Below are 14,673 nucleotides of genomic sequence, written 5' to 3'. Positions count from 1 at the left end.
AAGACAAAGAACAGTTGTTTTTAAGTTGTGTGTCATCTGGGTGGGGACTAGAGAAGGATTTCTAAAATTACTGTTAACTAATATCTTTGTGCTTCTTTTTTTTCCAGAATACAATTGCTTTTGATTTAAGATGATTTGATGCCATATAATAAAAGCTTCATTAACCATGATGGCTACACAGACATTAAATATAGACAGCTATCAAGATGGTCAACAAGTGAGATCTTTGTAATTTTCCTAAAATGCTTTTATCCTTTATATTATTAATTACTAAATCAATTTATGAGACTATTATTTATCATTTAATTATATGCTGGTCTTAACAGTTTAATTCATAAAACTTCAAATTCTTAAGTGATTATAAAACATAAAAGTTTCAAAATTGTTAGGTAGTAGATATTAATTTTAACTTAGAAATCTGATTTTTAAATCTGATATCAGCTTGAATAATTCTATTGATTTTTTTAAATTAAGATGTAAATGTGAATTATTTTAAGATTAAGTCTTTGTTATATTGTATATACTGCTAATTGGAGTTTGGAACTTCAGTTTTTAAAAAAATAACAAACCCTTTTTCACCTAATTGAAAAAAAGTACTTTTTTATAGAAAGCAACATTCAATTTGTTTATCTCTATTACATATCTTGATTTTAATTTCTTGAAGAGTAAGAGAGATCTTTGGTACCATAGAACTAATTGTTTTTTAATTGATATTTTATTTTTCCAGTTACATGTTATAAAAGTTTTTCAACATTCATCCACATCACATGCCTATGCATATTTTTAAGTTACATAATTTCCTTCCACCCTCCCTTCCCATCCCCCTCTCCTCAATGACGAACAGTCTAGTGAATATTGTACATACACATTTGTGTTTAACCTGGTTACAGATTAGTCATTTTCTCTATGAGGAATTAGGAGAAAAGGAAAAGAAAGAAAACCATGAGATGGGAAAGAAAAACCTAAAGGAAATTTTTAAAAAGTAAACGTAGTAAAGTGAATGTAGTATTCATTTAGGTTGTACAAGATTTTGTTTTGTTTTGTTTTTTTGCTGAGAGAAGCTACATCCATCAAGGTTGATCAACTCAATGTTGTTGTTAAGTGTACAATAGAACTTAATTCTTTATTGCTTTGTATTTGGAGTAGGGTAATATTCACATATAATAATATTCACAGTCATGTTGGCATCATTGTACTAATACTTATGATTCTGGCATTTTTTTTTTGTACTTAACATTGGATTTTAGGATCATAGTTATAAAATTTGAAGGGTACTTTGGATGTTATAAGCCAGCCTAATTAGCAGAAATACAGGTGAAATAAACCAAAAACAATTTATTAAGGACTTGTCCCGGGCACCATATTAAGGCCAAAATGCAAACAAAGAAAGGCAAAAAAAAATGTGTCTTAAAAGAACTCATTCTGATGGATAAGACATCATTTATACAACTAGTTACATATAAGACATCCACAGAGGAGAGGGAAGGCAATCTGAGCATAGAAGGTACTAGGAGCTGGGGGTTGGGGAGGGAAAGGCTTCCAGAGGAAGAGGAGATTTGATCTGAGCCCTGAGGATATTTGGATGTGGAAGCAGAGCATTCCAGGTATGTATGGGAATAGCTCCAGGGCCAAGGTCTAGAGATGAAAGTTGGAGTATCAGGAATATCAAATAGTGTAATTGGACTAGAGAGTTCCTGGGGTGGGGGGGAGTAAAGTGAAAGAAGTCTGGGAATATAAGAAGGGCTGGATGATGAGCATCTTTTTTTTTTAATTCTTAAAAAATATTTTATTTGTTTTTCAATTATATATCATAGTAGTTTCTACCTATCATTTTTGTAAGATTTTGAATTTTACACTCCCTTCCCACCCTCCTTTCCCTCTCCAACCCCCCCCCACAGAAGGCAATCTGATAAGCTTTACATTTTTTCATGCTATACATTGATCAAAATTGAATGTGTAGAGAGAGAAATCATATCCTTGAGGAGAAAATAAAATATAAAAGATAGCAAAATTATGTAGTACATAAGATGCTTTTTTTTTTTTTAAATTGAAGGTAATAGACTTTGGTCTTTGTTTAAACTCCACATCTGTATCTCTGGATACAGATGGTATTTTCCTTTGCAGGTAGTCTAAAATTATCCCTGATTGTTGCATTGATAGAATGAGCAAGTCCATTAAGGCTGCTGTTAGGGGGTACAATGTTCTTCTGGCTCTGCTCCTCTCACCCAACATCATTTCATGCAAGTGATGAGCGTCTTTAAATGCTACATAGAGGAGTTTACATTTAATCCTACCACTGAGCTTGTTGAGTGGGATGTTACATAGAAAACCATGTTGGTAGCTAAAGAGAGCATGGGTTGGATGGGGAGAGACTTGATAAAGGCAGAGAGGCCTCCAGAGGCTGGTCCAGGGCAGGAGGTGGTGAGGACCCAAATTAGAGCAGTGGCTATGTGGGTGGAAAGGACCCAGATGCCAGAGGTGGTGCAGGGACATGATTGGGCAATGAACTGGCTGTATTGGGAGTGAGCAAGAAGGAGGAGTTGAAGGTTTCTGAAAGTCAGTTGGTGATGGGGTCTTGTAGCTAGTAGAGACACCAGGTATGAATAAAAGTTCTGGGAATCATCCCTGTGGATATAATTGATTCTCTAGAAGTTGGTGAGATCACTTAGTGAGATAGGAGAGAGCAAAAAGACAAAGCTTGTCCAAGATACAGTCTTGTGTACACCCAGAATTTAGTGAGCCTGATGTTGAGAAAGCTGTCAAAGAATTATAAAAGATCAATACCATTGAAACCTTGAAATTACTTGGCCATTATCACATGTTGCACTGAAGGCTTCTAAATGATAATCCCAGTGCTTTTTCCACTGCCAGTGGCAGGACATCATACTGCCATGCAAATCTGACATGTTTTGAAGTAAGCAAAATCCTTTTCATTCATCCATTTATTCTAAACATATTATAGCAAGTTATTTTTAATCCTTCATGTTACTACTAATTCAGTGGTTTCTGGTTAAAAGATGCTTTAGATATATTCTCAGTTGATCCCCACAAAAACCTATCAGGTGAGTAATACATATTACTATTTCCCCTGTGAATAGACAGTTTTAGAGAAATTATGATTTCTCCAAAATCTCACTGCTAGTAATTGATTGTTGTAAGAACATGAACTCAGATCTGACTCCACATTGTTTTTTCATAGTTGAATGGAGATGGGAAGGGAGGGAGTCTGAACAATTAATTCTCCCTTTACATTTTCGGTCTGTACTGCTTTTAAAGCTGTAGTGCTATTGTGTTACAGGAATTTGGATTTACCTTCTATAGTTCTGTCTGAAGTGAAAACTAAAACAAATTCTTGTAGATGTAAATCCCTTTATTTCATATTGATAGTATTGTCAGATACACATGTAGTAACAGATTTATTTCTTTTAGTAACATTGGGTTTGACAGCAAGCAAATCACTGCCTTAGCTATGAATGGACCTGCATTTCTTAAAAGAATTCAAATGGAGCTTTCAGTTTTTTGGTCAAAGTTGGCACAACAGAGAGAGTTAGAGCTACCATCAGTATGCTGCTTACTCACCTTAGGATACAACATATGATTTAATGCCGCAGATGCAATGGGTCTTCGATAATTCTTAATTAGGGTGAACAACTTTGATTCAGTATATTTTATCCTTTAGAACCAAGCAAAAAACAACTTTATGAGACAAAGCAACCCTACAGACTTGGTCCTTTTCTCATCCTGGAAGTGAGTATATAGAGAGATTAAAATTTTTTTTTATTAGAAGAAGCTATTATGTGTTGGGCACTTTGATATGAATACAGGCAACTAAGAGAGTTGCTTGCTCATGAGAAGGGGTGGGGCAATTGAGATGATTGGGATGTGGCAGGGAGGCTTTGTTTTTCTGAGAAAGAGAGGTAGAAAACCATCCTTCTAGAGCAGGGGGACCCAGGAGTAGAGTTCAAGGTTGTTTGCCAGGAGAATGATGTGTATGAATATCTGTCAATGAGCTCTCTTAGGTTGAGCTGTTCCTTAGACCTCGGAGTTAGACCTCCCTGGAACTCAGGATTGAAGTCTTTTCAACTTGGTAGCACTTTTAACCTGAATTGATGGTCTATTGACCCCTAACCCTTAAGAACTGAAGCTCAGTTCCATGCCAGAGGAAGGCAAAACTATGCTCTTTATATATAATCTTGCTGAAATGTTGTGTCAATGCAAAATAGATAATATTCTGACAAAATTATATACAAAATGGATTACTTTAGAGTGAAATCAAATTGTCCCACTACTTTGATTATAAATTTGGAATTGTACTAATTTAGGGAAATTCTATTGATTGAAAATTTAATTACTTGTGATGTGACATGTTAAATTGGTAACAACCATGTTACCATGACTAAACTATAATAAACAGGAATATGTGATTTTCCCAGGAGTGGTATGAATCTCTTTTTAGTCAACCATCCACAATCTTTTTTTCCACTTGCCTTTTTTATCTGATGACATTCCACAAAACTTGACTGATAAGAATTAGGGATATAATCTGTTGCCATGGAAGAACATTTCAATAGACTATTTTTAAATAACCTTTTATTTTTTCCAATTACATATAAATACAATTTCTTACATTCTTTTTATTTTTTATTTTTTTAGTTTTTGCAAGACAATGGGATTAAGTGGCTTGCCCAAGGCCACACAGCTAGGTAATTATTGTGTTGGAGGCCAGATTTGAACTCAGGTCTTCCTTATTCCAGGGCCAGTGCTCTATCCACTGCACCACTTAGCTGCCCCCTTACATTCTTTTTCATAATTTTTGAGTTCCAGTTTTTTTCCTTTCCTCTTTTCCCTCCTACTTTACTAAGATGGTTAAGCAATTTGATATAGGTTATATTTGTGCAATCAAAGAGGAAACAGTTCGCAAAAAAACCAAGAAAATTGAAGTTTATAAGAAAAAAAAACAAAAAAATTGGATGTACTACAGCCATCCCCAATTGATGGGTATATCCTCAATTTTCAATTCTTTGCCACCACAAAAAGAGTTGCTATGAATATTTTTGTTCATGTGGGACCTTTTTTATGATATCTTTGCCCCAGTAGTGGTACTGTTAGATCAAAAGATTAAATAGCCTATTAAGATCAAGCCTATTAAGATAAATACTGTCATTTATTTTTTAGCCAATTAGACATGATAGTATACTGAATGATATTTTTTTTAATTGGGTATCTTTAGTACAGAAAAATGAAGACTACTGTTAAAAATGTTAATTTTTTTTGAAGCTGAGAATGACTTAAAATAAGATTTGAGGAGTAGAGATCTTGATGGAACAAGTACTTGCAAAGAAGAATTTTTGAAGGATATCAATTTTTATTATTTGCCCAAACGTACATACATACAGAATTTACCCAAAGCCCTGGAGTCTTTCTACTATTTTTTTTTGTTTTTTGTTTATGTTTTTTAGTTTTTTTGCAAGGCATTGGGGTTAAGTGGCTTGCCCAGGGTCACACAGGTAGGTAATTATTAAGTGTGTGAGGCTGAATTTGAACCCAGGTACTCCTGACTCCAAGGCTAGTGCTCTATCCACTGCGCCACCTAGCTGCCCTTCTACTATCTTTTAATAGATTACAGTACAACATGTTGACTGAGCATCTCTTTTTTTTTTTTTTTTGCTGTTGTTTCTCCCATTCTTTGTTCTATATCATATTACACATATATATTTTTGTCATATATACACACATATACATATATATATATATATATAATTTCAAATTAACGAATGGTATTGGAGTTTCTGTTGTATTAATCCAAATAGAAGCTCATATGCAGAATAATAAATTTTTACTTTAAAATAAAAATGAATGAAATTTAAAACAATTTATACAATAACACTGTAAAGAAAAAATTATGCAAGACTTATGAACTCTGACCAATCACAATTCCAGACCAGTATTGAATCATGTTATCTACATCTAGAACAAGGTGAGCAACTAAAAGTGCAACTTAAGACATATATTTTTAAAGATTTTATTTAGTTTGAGTTTTATAATTTTTCCCCGATCTTTCTTCCCTCCCCCCACCCCGCACAGAAGGCAATTTGTCAGTCTTTACATTGCTTCCATGGTATACATTGATCCAAATTGAATGTGATGAGAGAGAAATTATATCCTTAAGGAAAAAACATAAAGTATAAGAGATAACAAGATAAAAAAAATTTTTAAAAAGGAGATAACATGATCAGACAATAAGATATCAGTTTTTTTTCCCCTCAATTATAGGTAATAGTCCTTGGTCTTTGTTCAAACTCCACAGTTCTTTCTCTGGATACAGATGGTATTCTCCAGTTTTCCCTGATTGTTGCACTGATGGAATGAGCGTGTCCATCAAGGTTGAACATCAGCCCCATGTTGCTGTTAGGGTGCATAGTGTTTTTCTGGTTCTGCTCATCTCATTCAGCATCAATTAATGCAAATCCCTCCAGGCTTCCCTGAATTCCCATCCCTCCTGGTTTCCCCATAGAACAATAGTATTCCATGACATACTTATACCACAGTTTGCTAAGCCATTCCCTAATTGAAGGACATTTACTTGATTTCCAATTCTTTGCCACCACAAACAGGGCTGCTATGAATATTTTTGTACAAGTGATGTTTTTTACCCTTTTTTCATCATCTCTTCAGGGTATAGACCCAGTAGGGGATTGCTGGATCAAAGGGGATGCACATTTTTGTTGCCCTTTCCTGAAAGGTTGAATGAGTTCACAGCTCCACCAATGATGTAATAGTGTCCCAGATTTCCCACAACCCTTCCAACAATGATCATTGTCCTTTCTGGTCATATTGGCCAGTCTGAGAAGTATGAGGTGGTACCTCAGAGAAGCTTTAATTTGCATTTCTCTAATAAGTAATGATTTAGAGCAATTTTTCATAATATATTTTTAGATGTAACAAATAAGTAGATTAATTTGCTCTACTATGCTAATTTTTGTAAGTATTGAATTTTTCTTTTTTTTCCCCCATTGGAGTAAAACTTTCAATTCATCTTTTCCTTCAGTCTCTGGCAATAATTGATATTTGTATATAATTAGTATAATAAGATTTGTAAGGCACTTTACATATATTATGTTACACAGCTTCCAGAAAGAAAATATATTTTCCTATAACTCAAAAAAATATTTTATCACAAAAAATAAATTTCTGCCTTGCCTCTTTATTAAAGTTGTGGCACTTCACATTTCATTGCCTTCATTTTGCACATCTCTCTGTAGAGTAAAATCTGAGGTCTTTAATAGTTCTAAAATGTCATGGTGTAGGATACAGCAGCATTCCCAGTTTTTTCCTAAAAAGATGCTGACACCCTATTTATTTATTTGTTTGTTTGTTTATTCATTCATTCATTCATTCATTTGTTTATGTGTTTATGTGTTTATTTTTTTTTAGGGTTTTTTTGCAAGGCAAATGGGGTTAAGTGGCTTGCCCAAGGCCACACGGCTACGTAATTATTAAGTGTCTGAGACCGGATTTGAACCCAGGTACTCCTGACTCCAGGGCCGGTGCTGTATCCACTGCGTCACCTAGCTGCCCCTGATGACACTTTATTTAATGGTCAAAACCTGTGAGCTTTTTCTTTTCGTTGACTTAAGTACTTATTAAGGACCTCCTAGTGGTCAGGAACTGTGTTAGATGTTGGAGGAATAGAAAAGTAAAAATCAGCCTTTGGCCTTATGGAATTTATTGATAGGGGAAATGCATGGACAGTGATAAATAGAGGAGTAAATTCCTAAGGGTGACTGTATGTACGTTTATTTCTTAGAGCCTGTTCTCACTTTTACACATTGTGAGAGACAAATCTTAGAGCATGTGAGCTTAAGGAATGTTTGTGACTATACATAGGTCCATTGTAACTTAAGTATAATTTTAACATTGTCACTTAATATATTATCTGTTTGGATATTAGTGGGAACTGTTGAAAAAGCCAGTAAAGGAAGGTAAAAGTATAGGTCTTTATTATGTATCATCAAATAAATAAAATGAAAAAAATTGGAATAATAGAATGTAAACAATAAAAAGCAGTGCTGTAATTTTAGTTAGCATTCTTCATCTTTACTATCTGCCATTGTAATTGTTTTTCAGGGGCGGCTAGGTGGCATAGCGAATAGAGCACCGGCCCTGGAGTCAGGAGTACCTGGGTTCAAATCCGACCTCAGACACTTAATAATTACCTAGCCGTGTAGCCTTGGGCAAGCCACTTAACCCCATTGCCTTGAAAAAGAAAAATCTTTAAAAAAAAAGAATGTCTTACTCCATTGTAATTGTTTTTCTACAAATCTTTGATCTTAATAGTACATAGATAAGATGAAAACTCTTCTTATGAACTTCCTAATTATCTCATTTGGAGGTTCTGTTGTTATTTAAAATATAGCATAAGAACCAAAATAGGAGGTTCAGAATCACTTAGTTATATTTTCTAAACTAATGAAAGATTTTCTAATATTATTATGATTATGGCAATATGGTCATGTTAGAGCGTCTGTTTTTTTTATTTCCTCATTTACTATAAATACTGTTAGTTTATATTTTTTATTCTGAACTTTGCAAACAAACCAAAACATTTTATAAACAATACTTCAAAATATATAAAGTAGAACAGAAAAAATGGAGTATATCAAAAGCACGATCTTCACTCTACATGTGGTTTGTTTTAAAAAATGTAATAAGCTTAGTATGTTATTTTCAAATCTGCCCTACTGTGAATTCTTTTGAAATCATTTGTTCTCTCCAATGCATTTTTTTAAAAATGCTTCAGTTGCCTTCTCTTATTCTTTCTTTTTTTTTTTTTGGCAGTATTTTCTCTAGCTTCTGTCTACCCCCCCCCCAAGTTTTTACTCCCATGGGAAAAAAAAAAGAAAAGTTCAATACTTATAAAAATTATCATAGTAGAACAAAATTAATCCACTTATTTGTTATATCCAAAAATATATGATTTAGGGTGCACTTTGAGTTGCTCACCTTTTTCTAGATGCAGATAATATGATTCAGTACTGGTCCTCTGGAATTGTGATTGGTCATTTCATTGGTCAGAGTTCATAAGTCTTTCATAATTTTTTTCTTTACAGTTGTTTTTGTATAAGTTATTTTAAATTTCATTCTGCATCATTTCATATGTTTTTACAGTTTCTCTGAAATCAGTCTTTTTATCTTTTTGAAAATATTGTAATTATATTACATTCATATACTATAAATTTTTCAGCCCCAATTCATGCATTCCCTTTGTATTCAGCTATTTGCCACAATTAATATTTTTGTTCATACAAGTCATTTTCCTCTTTTGTTGTTGTTGTTTTTTTAGGGTTTTTTTGCAAGGCAAAGTGGGGTTAAGTGGCTTGCCCAAGGCCACACGGCTAGGTAATTATTAAGTGTCTGAGGCTGGACTTGAACTCAGGTACTCCTGACGCCAGGGCTGGTGCTTTATCCACTATGCCATCTAGCCACCCCGACTGTCATTCTTATATAATGAATCACTTCCTTATGAATCTTGGTTATCAAACTTTTACCAAAGAAACTTGCCACAAAGGTTTCTTCTGCCCTATTAATTGTTTTACTTCTGATATTATCTACATTAATTTGTGCACAAACGTTTCAGTTTTAAGTAATTAAAATTGCCCATTTTATCCTCTATTTTCCTCTCTCTTGTTTGGTCATGAACCTTCCCCATCCATAAAAATAACGCAAAAAGCATCTTTTTCCCTTCTCTAATTTGTGTTGGAACTTTTTATATCTGGGTCATATGTCCAGTTGGCACTTGTTATAGTACAGGTACCTTGATGTTGGGTTAATTCTAATTTGTGCCCAGCTCCTTTCCAGTTTTCCCAACAGTTTTTGTAGAATTATATTAATTTATATTAATTATATTAATATTAATTTGCTTTTGTACCTTTCAGCTAGTTGATCAAATGTCATATTGTATAACCAGTACAAATAATTTCAGTGATTATTGCTTTGAAGAATAGTTAGGTCAATGGATAAAATAGTTAGATCATTGGATTAAAAAAATCTGGAAGTAAATGCAACATTCCTCCCCATGTTGTATTGTTTAGCTCCAGACTCAGATGAGAATCTTGTAAAGCTTAGACCAGAAGGCCATTTAATCAGACTTTGTCCAGGATCAGGTCACTTTGGGAGCCTTGAGAACTTGGATCAAAATCAAAATCAAACTTCTAGATCACTTGTCCTAGATATTTTCTTAAAAACTTCATCAACTCTCAAACTTCTTCAAACTAGGAAATATGTGCAAGAGATAAAGCACTTGCAGTTCTCTCTCCTCAGTCTAGATACCAAGAGCCCAAACAAGGAGAAATATGACAAACTAACATCAGAGATGATGGCTAATCTCTAAACTGTGATACATTCTTACCAAGAGCCCCAACTTCACCTTCTGACCCAACAGACCTCAACTTTGCACCAACTCCTTCCTCTCCCCACCTCCTAGTGTCCTGGAGTTCCAAACTGGATATTTACTCAGGATGGAGCAGCTAGGTGGTGCAGTGGATAGAGTGCTAGCCCTGGAATCAGGACCACCCGAGTTCCAGTTCCAGCCTCAGACACTTAATAATTGCCTAGCAGTGTGACCTTGGGCAAGTCACTTAACCACATTGCCTTGCAAAAAAACAGAACTTAGTCAAAGAAGAGAGGAACAGAGTAGGCTAGACAGAAACATGTGTTCAGAATTCAATTTTCCACCCCTAACTTTTACCCCTTTTGAATTCCCAGTGCAAAGGAAATCCATATTCCAAATGGCAGAAATTTTCTCAGACTGCAATAACAATGTGATGGACTCTGGACCACTGGGCCAAAGAATTTAATAATAGATTCCCACCTGGGTATTCTAAGTTTCATAATCTACAGTAAACCCATCATTTCTTAAATTGAAATCCACTCTGAACCTCCCATCTGCTCAAGCACCTGCTGCCCCTGGAACTCCTCCTTCCCTTTGATTGGAGCTGAGGAGGTCGAAGAGCTCCTCCTGTATCTTCTGGCATTTAAGGAGGTCACCCAGGGAATTCTCATTTTTGCTGACCCAGCTAATCTCCTGGATTTCATCATTCTGTAACTAATCTCAGATTAGTTCCCACCCTGACTTCAGGATTTTTAATCTATTGATACTGTTCCACACATTTTTCAGGGTTTTTTTGTGTTGTCTTCCACTATTAGATTGTGAAACCCTTGAGGTCAGGGACTATCATAGACTTGATTATTTTTTTTCTGTTTTCCCACTCTTAACACAGGGCCTGTCACATAATAGATGATGAAATGAGGGATGGGGGATCTAGATGGCACTCCACTAAGTTGTGAAGGAGAGAGCCCAGCATCCAGCCATTCTCTCAGAAGTCCCTTGTGGAAAGAGGCAGCCTCGTGAGCTGTAAATTGTCCAGCTTGGGAGGAGACTGAGACATTGAAATCCAGGTCATGGAGAGAATTTAAAAGTGAGAAATAAGGAGAAGAAACCCTGAAATTACCAAAGATCTCAGAGAGGAGAAAACTTAAAGAAGCTGAAAATAAGTAGATAAACCCATAGGGAAGGATTACCTTCAGACCAGGTAGAAGAGTCTTTGAATAAGTATTGAAGGAAAATGAATCAACAGCTGATGGGTAGAGGTCTCTGTGAATTCCCAAGAAGAGCATATCACCATAGAAGGATGTTTACTGAATTTAAAAGAAAAATAAGAATGGTCAGAGCATAAGTAAGTAGCAGAGTAGAAAAACTTAATTCCACGGCAACAAGTCTCACAAAAGAAAGAAAAGAGAATGGGGTCGCTAGGTGGCGCAGTGGATAAAGCACCAGCCCTGGAGTCAGGAGTACCTGGGTTCAAATCTGGTCTCAGACACTTAATAATTACCTAGCTGTGTGGCCTTGGGCAAGCTACTTAATCCCATTTGCCTTGCAAAAAAAAACCTTAAAAAAAAAAAGAAAAGAAAAGAAAAGAGGAAAACTCTGAATGCAAATACAAGACAGTGAAAGGACGATCAGGAAGAAGTAAAGCAAAAAACCTACAATAACATTAAAAGAAAGCATAGTCTTCATACAAGGACAAGATATTGATCTCAAAAATAGACTATATAGAGGAAACTAAAGGACTGTAGGTTTCTCAGAAGAACCCCAGTCACAAAACAGTAACACCATATGTAATGCAAGAAATAATAAAAAAAAAAAGTGTTCAAAACTCAGGAACATAAACAAAAATGTACCCATTGGAAGAATCCAGTCAGATATTCAGTAGATCTTACATTCCTCCTATGCATCAGATACTGTACTAAGCATTGTGGAAACAAAGAAAGGCTTTAAAAAGTCTTGGCTCCTCAAGGAGCTCATAGTCTAGTGGGAGAGGCAATATTCAAACAACTGTGTTCAGACAAACTATGTACCAGATATATACAGCTAATAATAACTGAAGGAAGGCACTAGAATTAAGAGGGATTTGGAAAGGTTTCTTGTAGAAGGTAAAATTTTAGCTGGGAGCAGAAGAAAGCCAGAGAAGTCTGGAAGAGGTGATTAAAAAAAAGAAGAGAATTCCATTCAGTGAAAATACCCTGAGTTTGGAGCCTTGTTCAGGTGAAGTAATAAAGCCAGTGCCACTGTATCAAATCAGGTAAGAGTAAGATATAAGAAGAGTTAGAAAAGTTTTGGGAGAGCTTTGGGGGACTTGGAATGCAGAGGATTTTATCTTTGATTCTGAAAGTTATAAGAAGCCACTGTGGGGGGCAGAAAGGTGGGGGGGGGAGTGAATGTGTGTGTTTGTGTGTTGAAGAGGAGAAGGTGACTTGGGTGGATTCCTATGCTTTAGAAAATTTACTTTAGCCACAAATGGATTGGGGTAGGGAGAGGTGAGGCATGGATATCAATTAGCAGGTTATTTCAGTAGTCCAGGTATAAGGAGATGAAGGCCTACATAGGGTAATGACTGTACCAGAGGAGAGAAGAGGAAATATTTAAGAGATGTTATAGGTCAAATTAAAAGGCCTTGGGAACAGATTGGTTTGGAATTCACAGATTACAGAAAGTTTATGCCTCTCTAGCCCATGCTTTCCCTGAGATCCTAAAATAATATCAATTTTGAATGACATTGATGCCCCCCCCCAAACAGCAGCTAGACCCAAGATGATATAAAATAGGACTAAGCTTGGCCCAGCCATTTTCATCAGAAGTGAGAATGGGGCCCTGACGAAGTTGGAGTATAGACTTTTTCATTATAGACTGAACAAAGAATCCCAACATTAAAAACTATGACCATGACAGGAATGTGCAAGACTCAGAAGAGTAGAATTACTCCAAACATCTACAAGAGAAGCCATAAAGAAAAACAACTTGGGCACAAGTTTAACTAGAATTACTGGAAAAGAGTATTTTCGTGACTTTTTTAAGTTTTAAAATTATTTTTAAAACCAAAATTATGGGAGAAATGGAAAAAAGAAATGATTCATGGGAAAAATTGGAAAGAAAATCCACATCTTGGAACAGGAGACACAGAAATAAACTTCTTCAAAATTAAGATGGTCCAAATCCAAAAAAATAAAAATAAAAAACATCTCTAATAGGGATCATTTGTGTCACCAAAAGTAAGGATGCTGGGGAGGGGTAGGGGAAGAAAATCTTAGACATCTTATTTCAGGAAATCATTTTTATTTTTTATTCTTCTAAATTAATATTTTATTTGTTTTCCAATTATATACAATAATAATTGCCACCCATAATTTTCTGTAAGGTTTTGAACATTTAGGAAATCATTTTTTGAATATCCTAATTCTTAGAACTAGTGGGTAAAGTGAAAATAGAAAGAATCAACCTCCTGAAAGAAAAAACATAAACAAAAACTCCCAGAATAGAGACTAACAACCAAAAATAATCTACACAGAAAGACTGAGTAAAATCCTAGAAGGAAAAAAGAGAACCTTTAATTAGAGAATTTTTAAGTTTTTCAGATGAAAAAAACACATTTTATAGAAACTTTGAAATTCAAACACCAGAGTTAAGAAAAACATAAAGTAAACATGAGCAAATGATTAATAGGGCATTGTTTACATTTTAATATGGGAAGATAAATACATTTGTTCCCTCATACCCTATTATCAGGACCCATAGAGGGGAGTTTAGAGATACAGTGGTCTTGGGAGTGATTTTGTTATATTTTGATGATCTTTTTTTAATTTCTTTTTTTTTTTAGATTTTTTTCAAGGCAATGGGGTTAAGTGGCTTGCCCAAGGCCACACGGCTAGGTAATTTTTTTTAATTTTAAGGCAATGGCGTTAAGAGTGACTTGCCCAAGATCAAATAGCTAGGAAATTATTAAGTGTTTGAGGCCAGATTTGAACTCAGGTCCTTCTGACTCCAGGGCCTGTGCTCTATCCATTGAGCCATCTAGCTGTCCCATATTTTGATGATCTTAAAAGAATGAAAAATGAAGGGGAAAGTACAGATAGAAGAAGAAAAGGAATAATGGGGGAAATTATCTCATAATTCAGGTGCAGAAGTAGAAATCTATTCAAACATGAAAGTGGGGGGGAACAGGCAACACCTGAACCTCACTTTCATCTGCCCTGGGTAGTAGAGAGAACAACACATACACTTGGGTATAGAACTATAGCAGGAAAACAGGAGAAAAGGAAAAAGGCATGGAATAAGAA

At 35.1% G+C, this 14,673-nt stretch overlaps 1 protein-coding gene across 12 annotated transcripts in view; it reads left to right on the top strand.

Moving 5' to 3' along the window:
- PKNOX1 (PBX/knotted 1 homeobox 1) overlaps positions 1-14,673 on the top strand; it is a 228,685-nt gene that overhangs the window by 55,230 nt on the left and 158,782 nt on the right. For 7 of the 12 annotated variants that reach the window (XM_074213895.1, XM_074213893.1, XM_074213892.1 and 4 more), the window contains one exon: positions 108-217. The exons of 4 other annotated variants lie outside the window; for them this stretch is intronic. In XM_074213895.1, coding sequence (XP_074069996.1) covers positions 167-217 — 51 coding nt within the window. In that variant the 5' untranslated portion in view covers positions 108-166. Of the gene's footprint in view, positions 1-107; positions 218-584; positions 3,748-14,673 lie in introns of those variants that run through there. One more of the 12 variants, XM_074213899.1, reaches the window with a different exon arrangement.

This window comes from Macrotis lagotis, chromosome 1 (genome assembly GCF_037893015.1).
Source record: "Macrotis lagotis isolate mMagLag1 chromosome 1, bilby.v1.9.chrom.fasta, whole genome shotgun sequence".
In the NCBI taxonomy this organism is placed as follows: Eukaryota; Metazoa; Chordata; class Mammalia; order Peramelemorphia; family Peramelidae; genus Macrotis; species Macrotis lagotis.
This window is presented reverse-complemented; position numbering and strand designations above follow the sequence as displayed.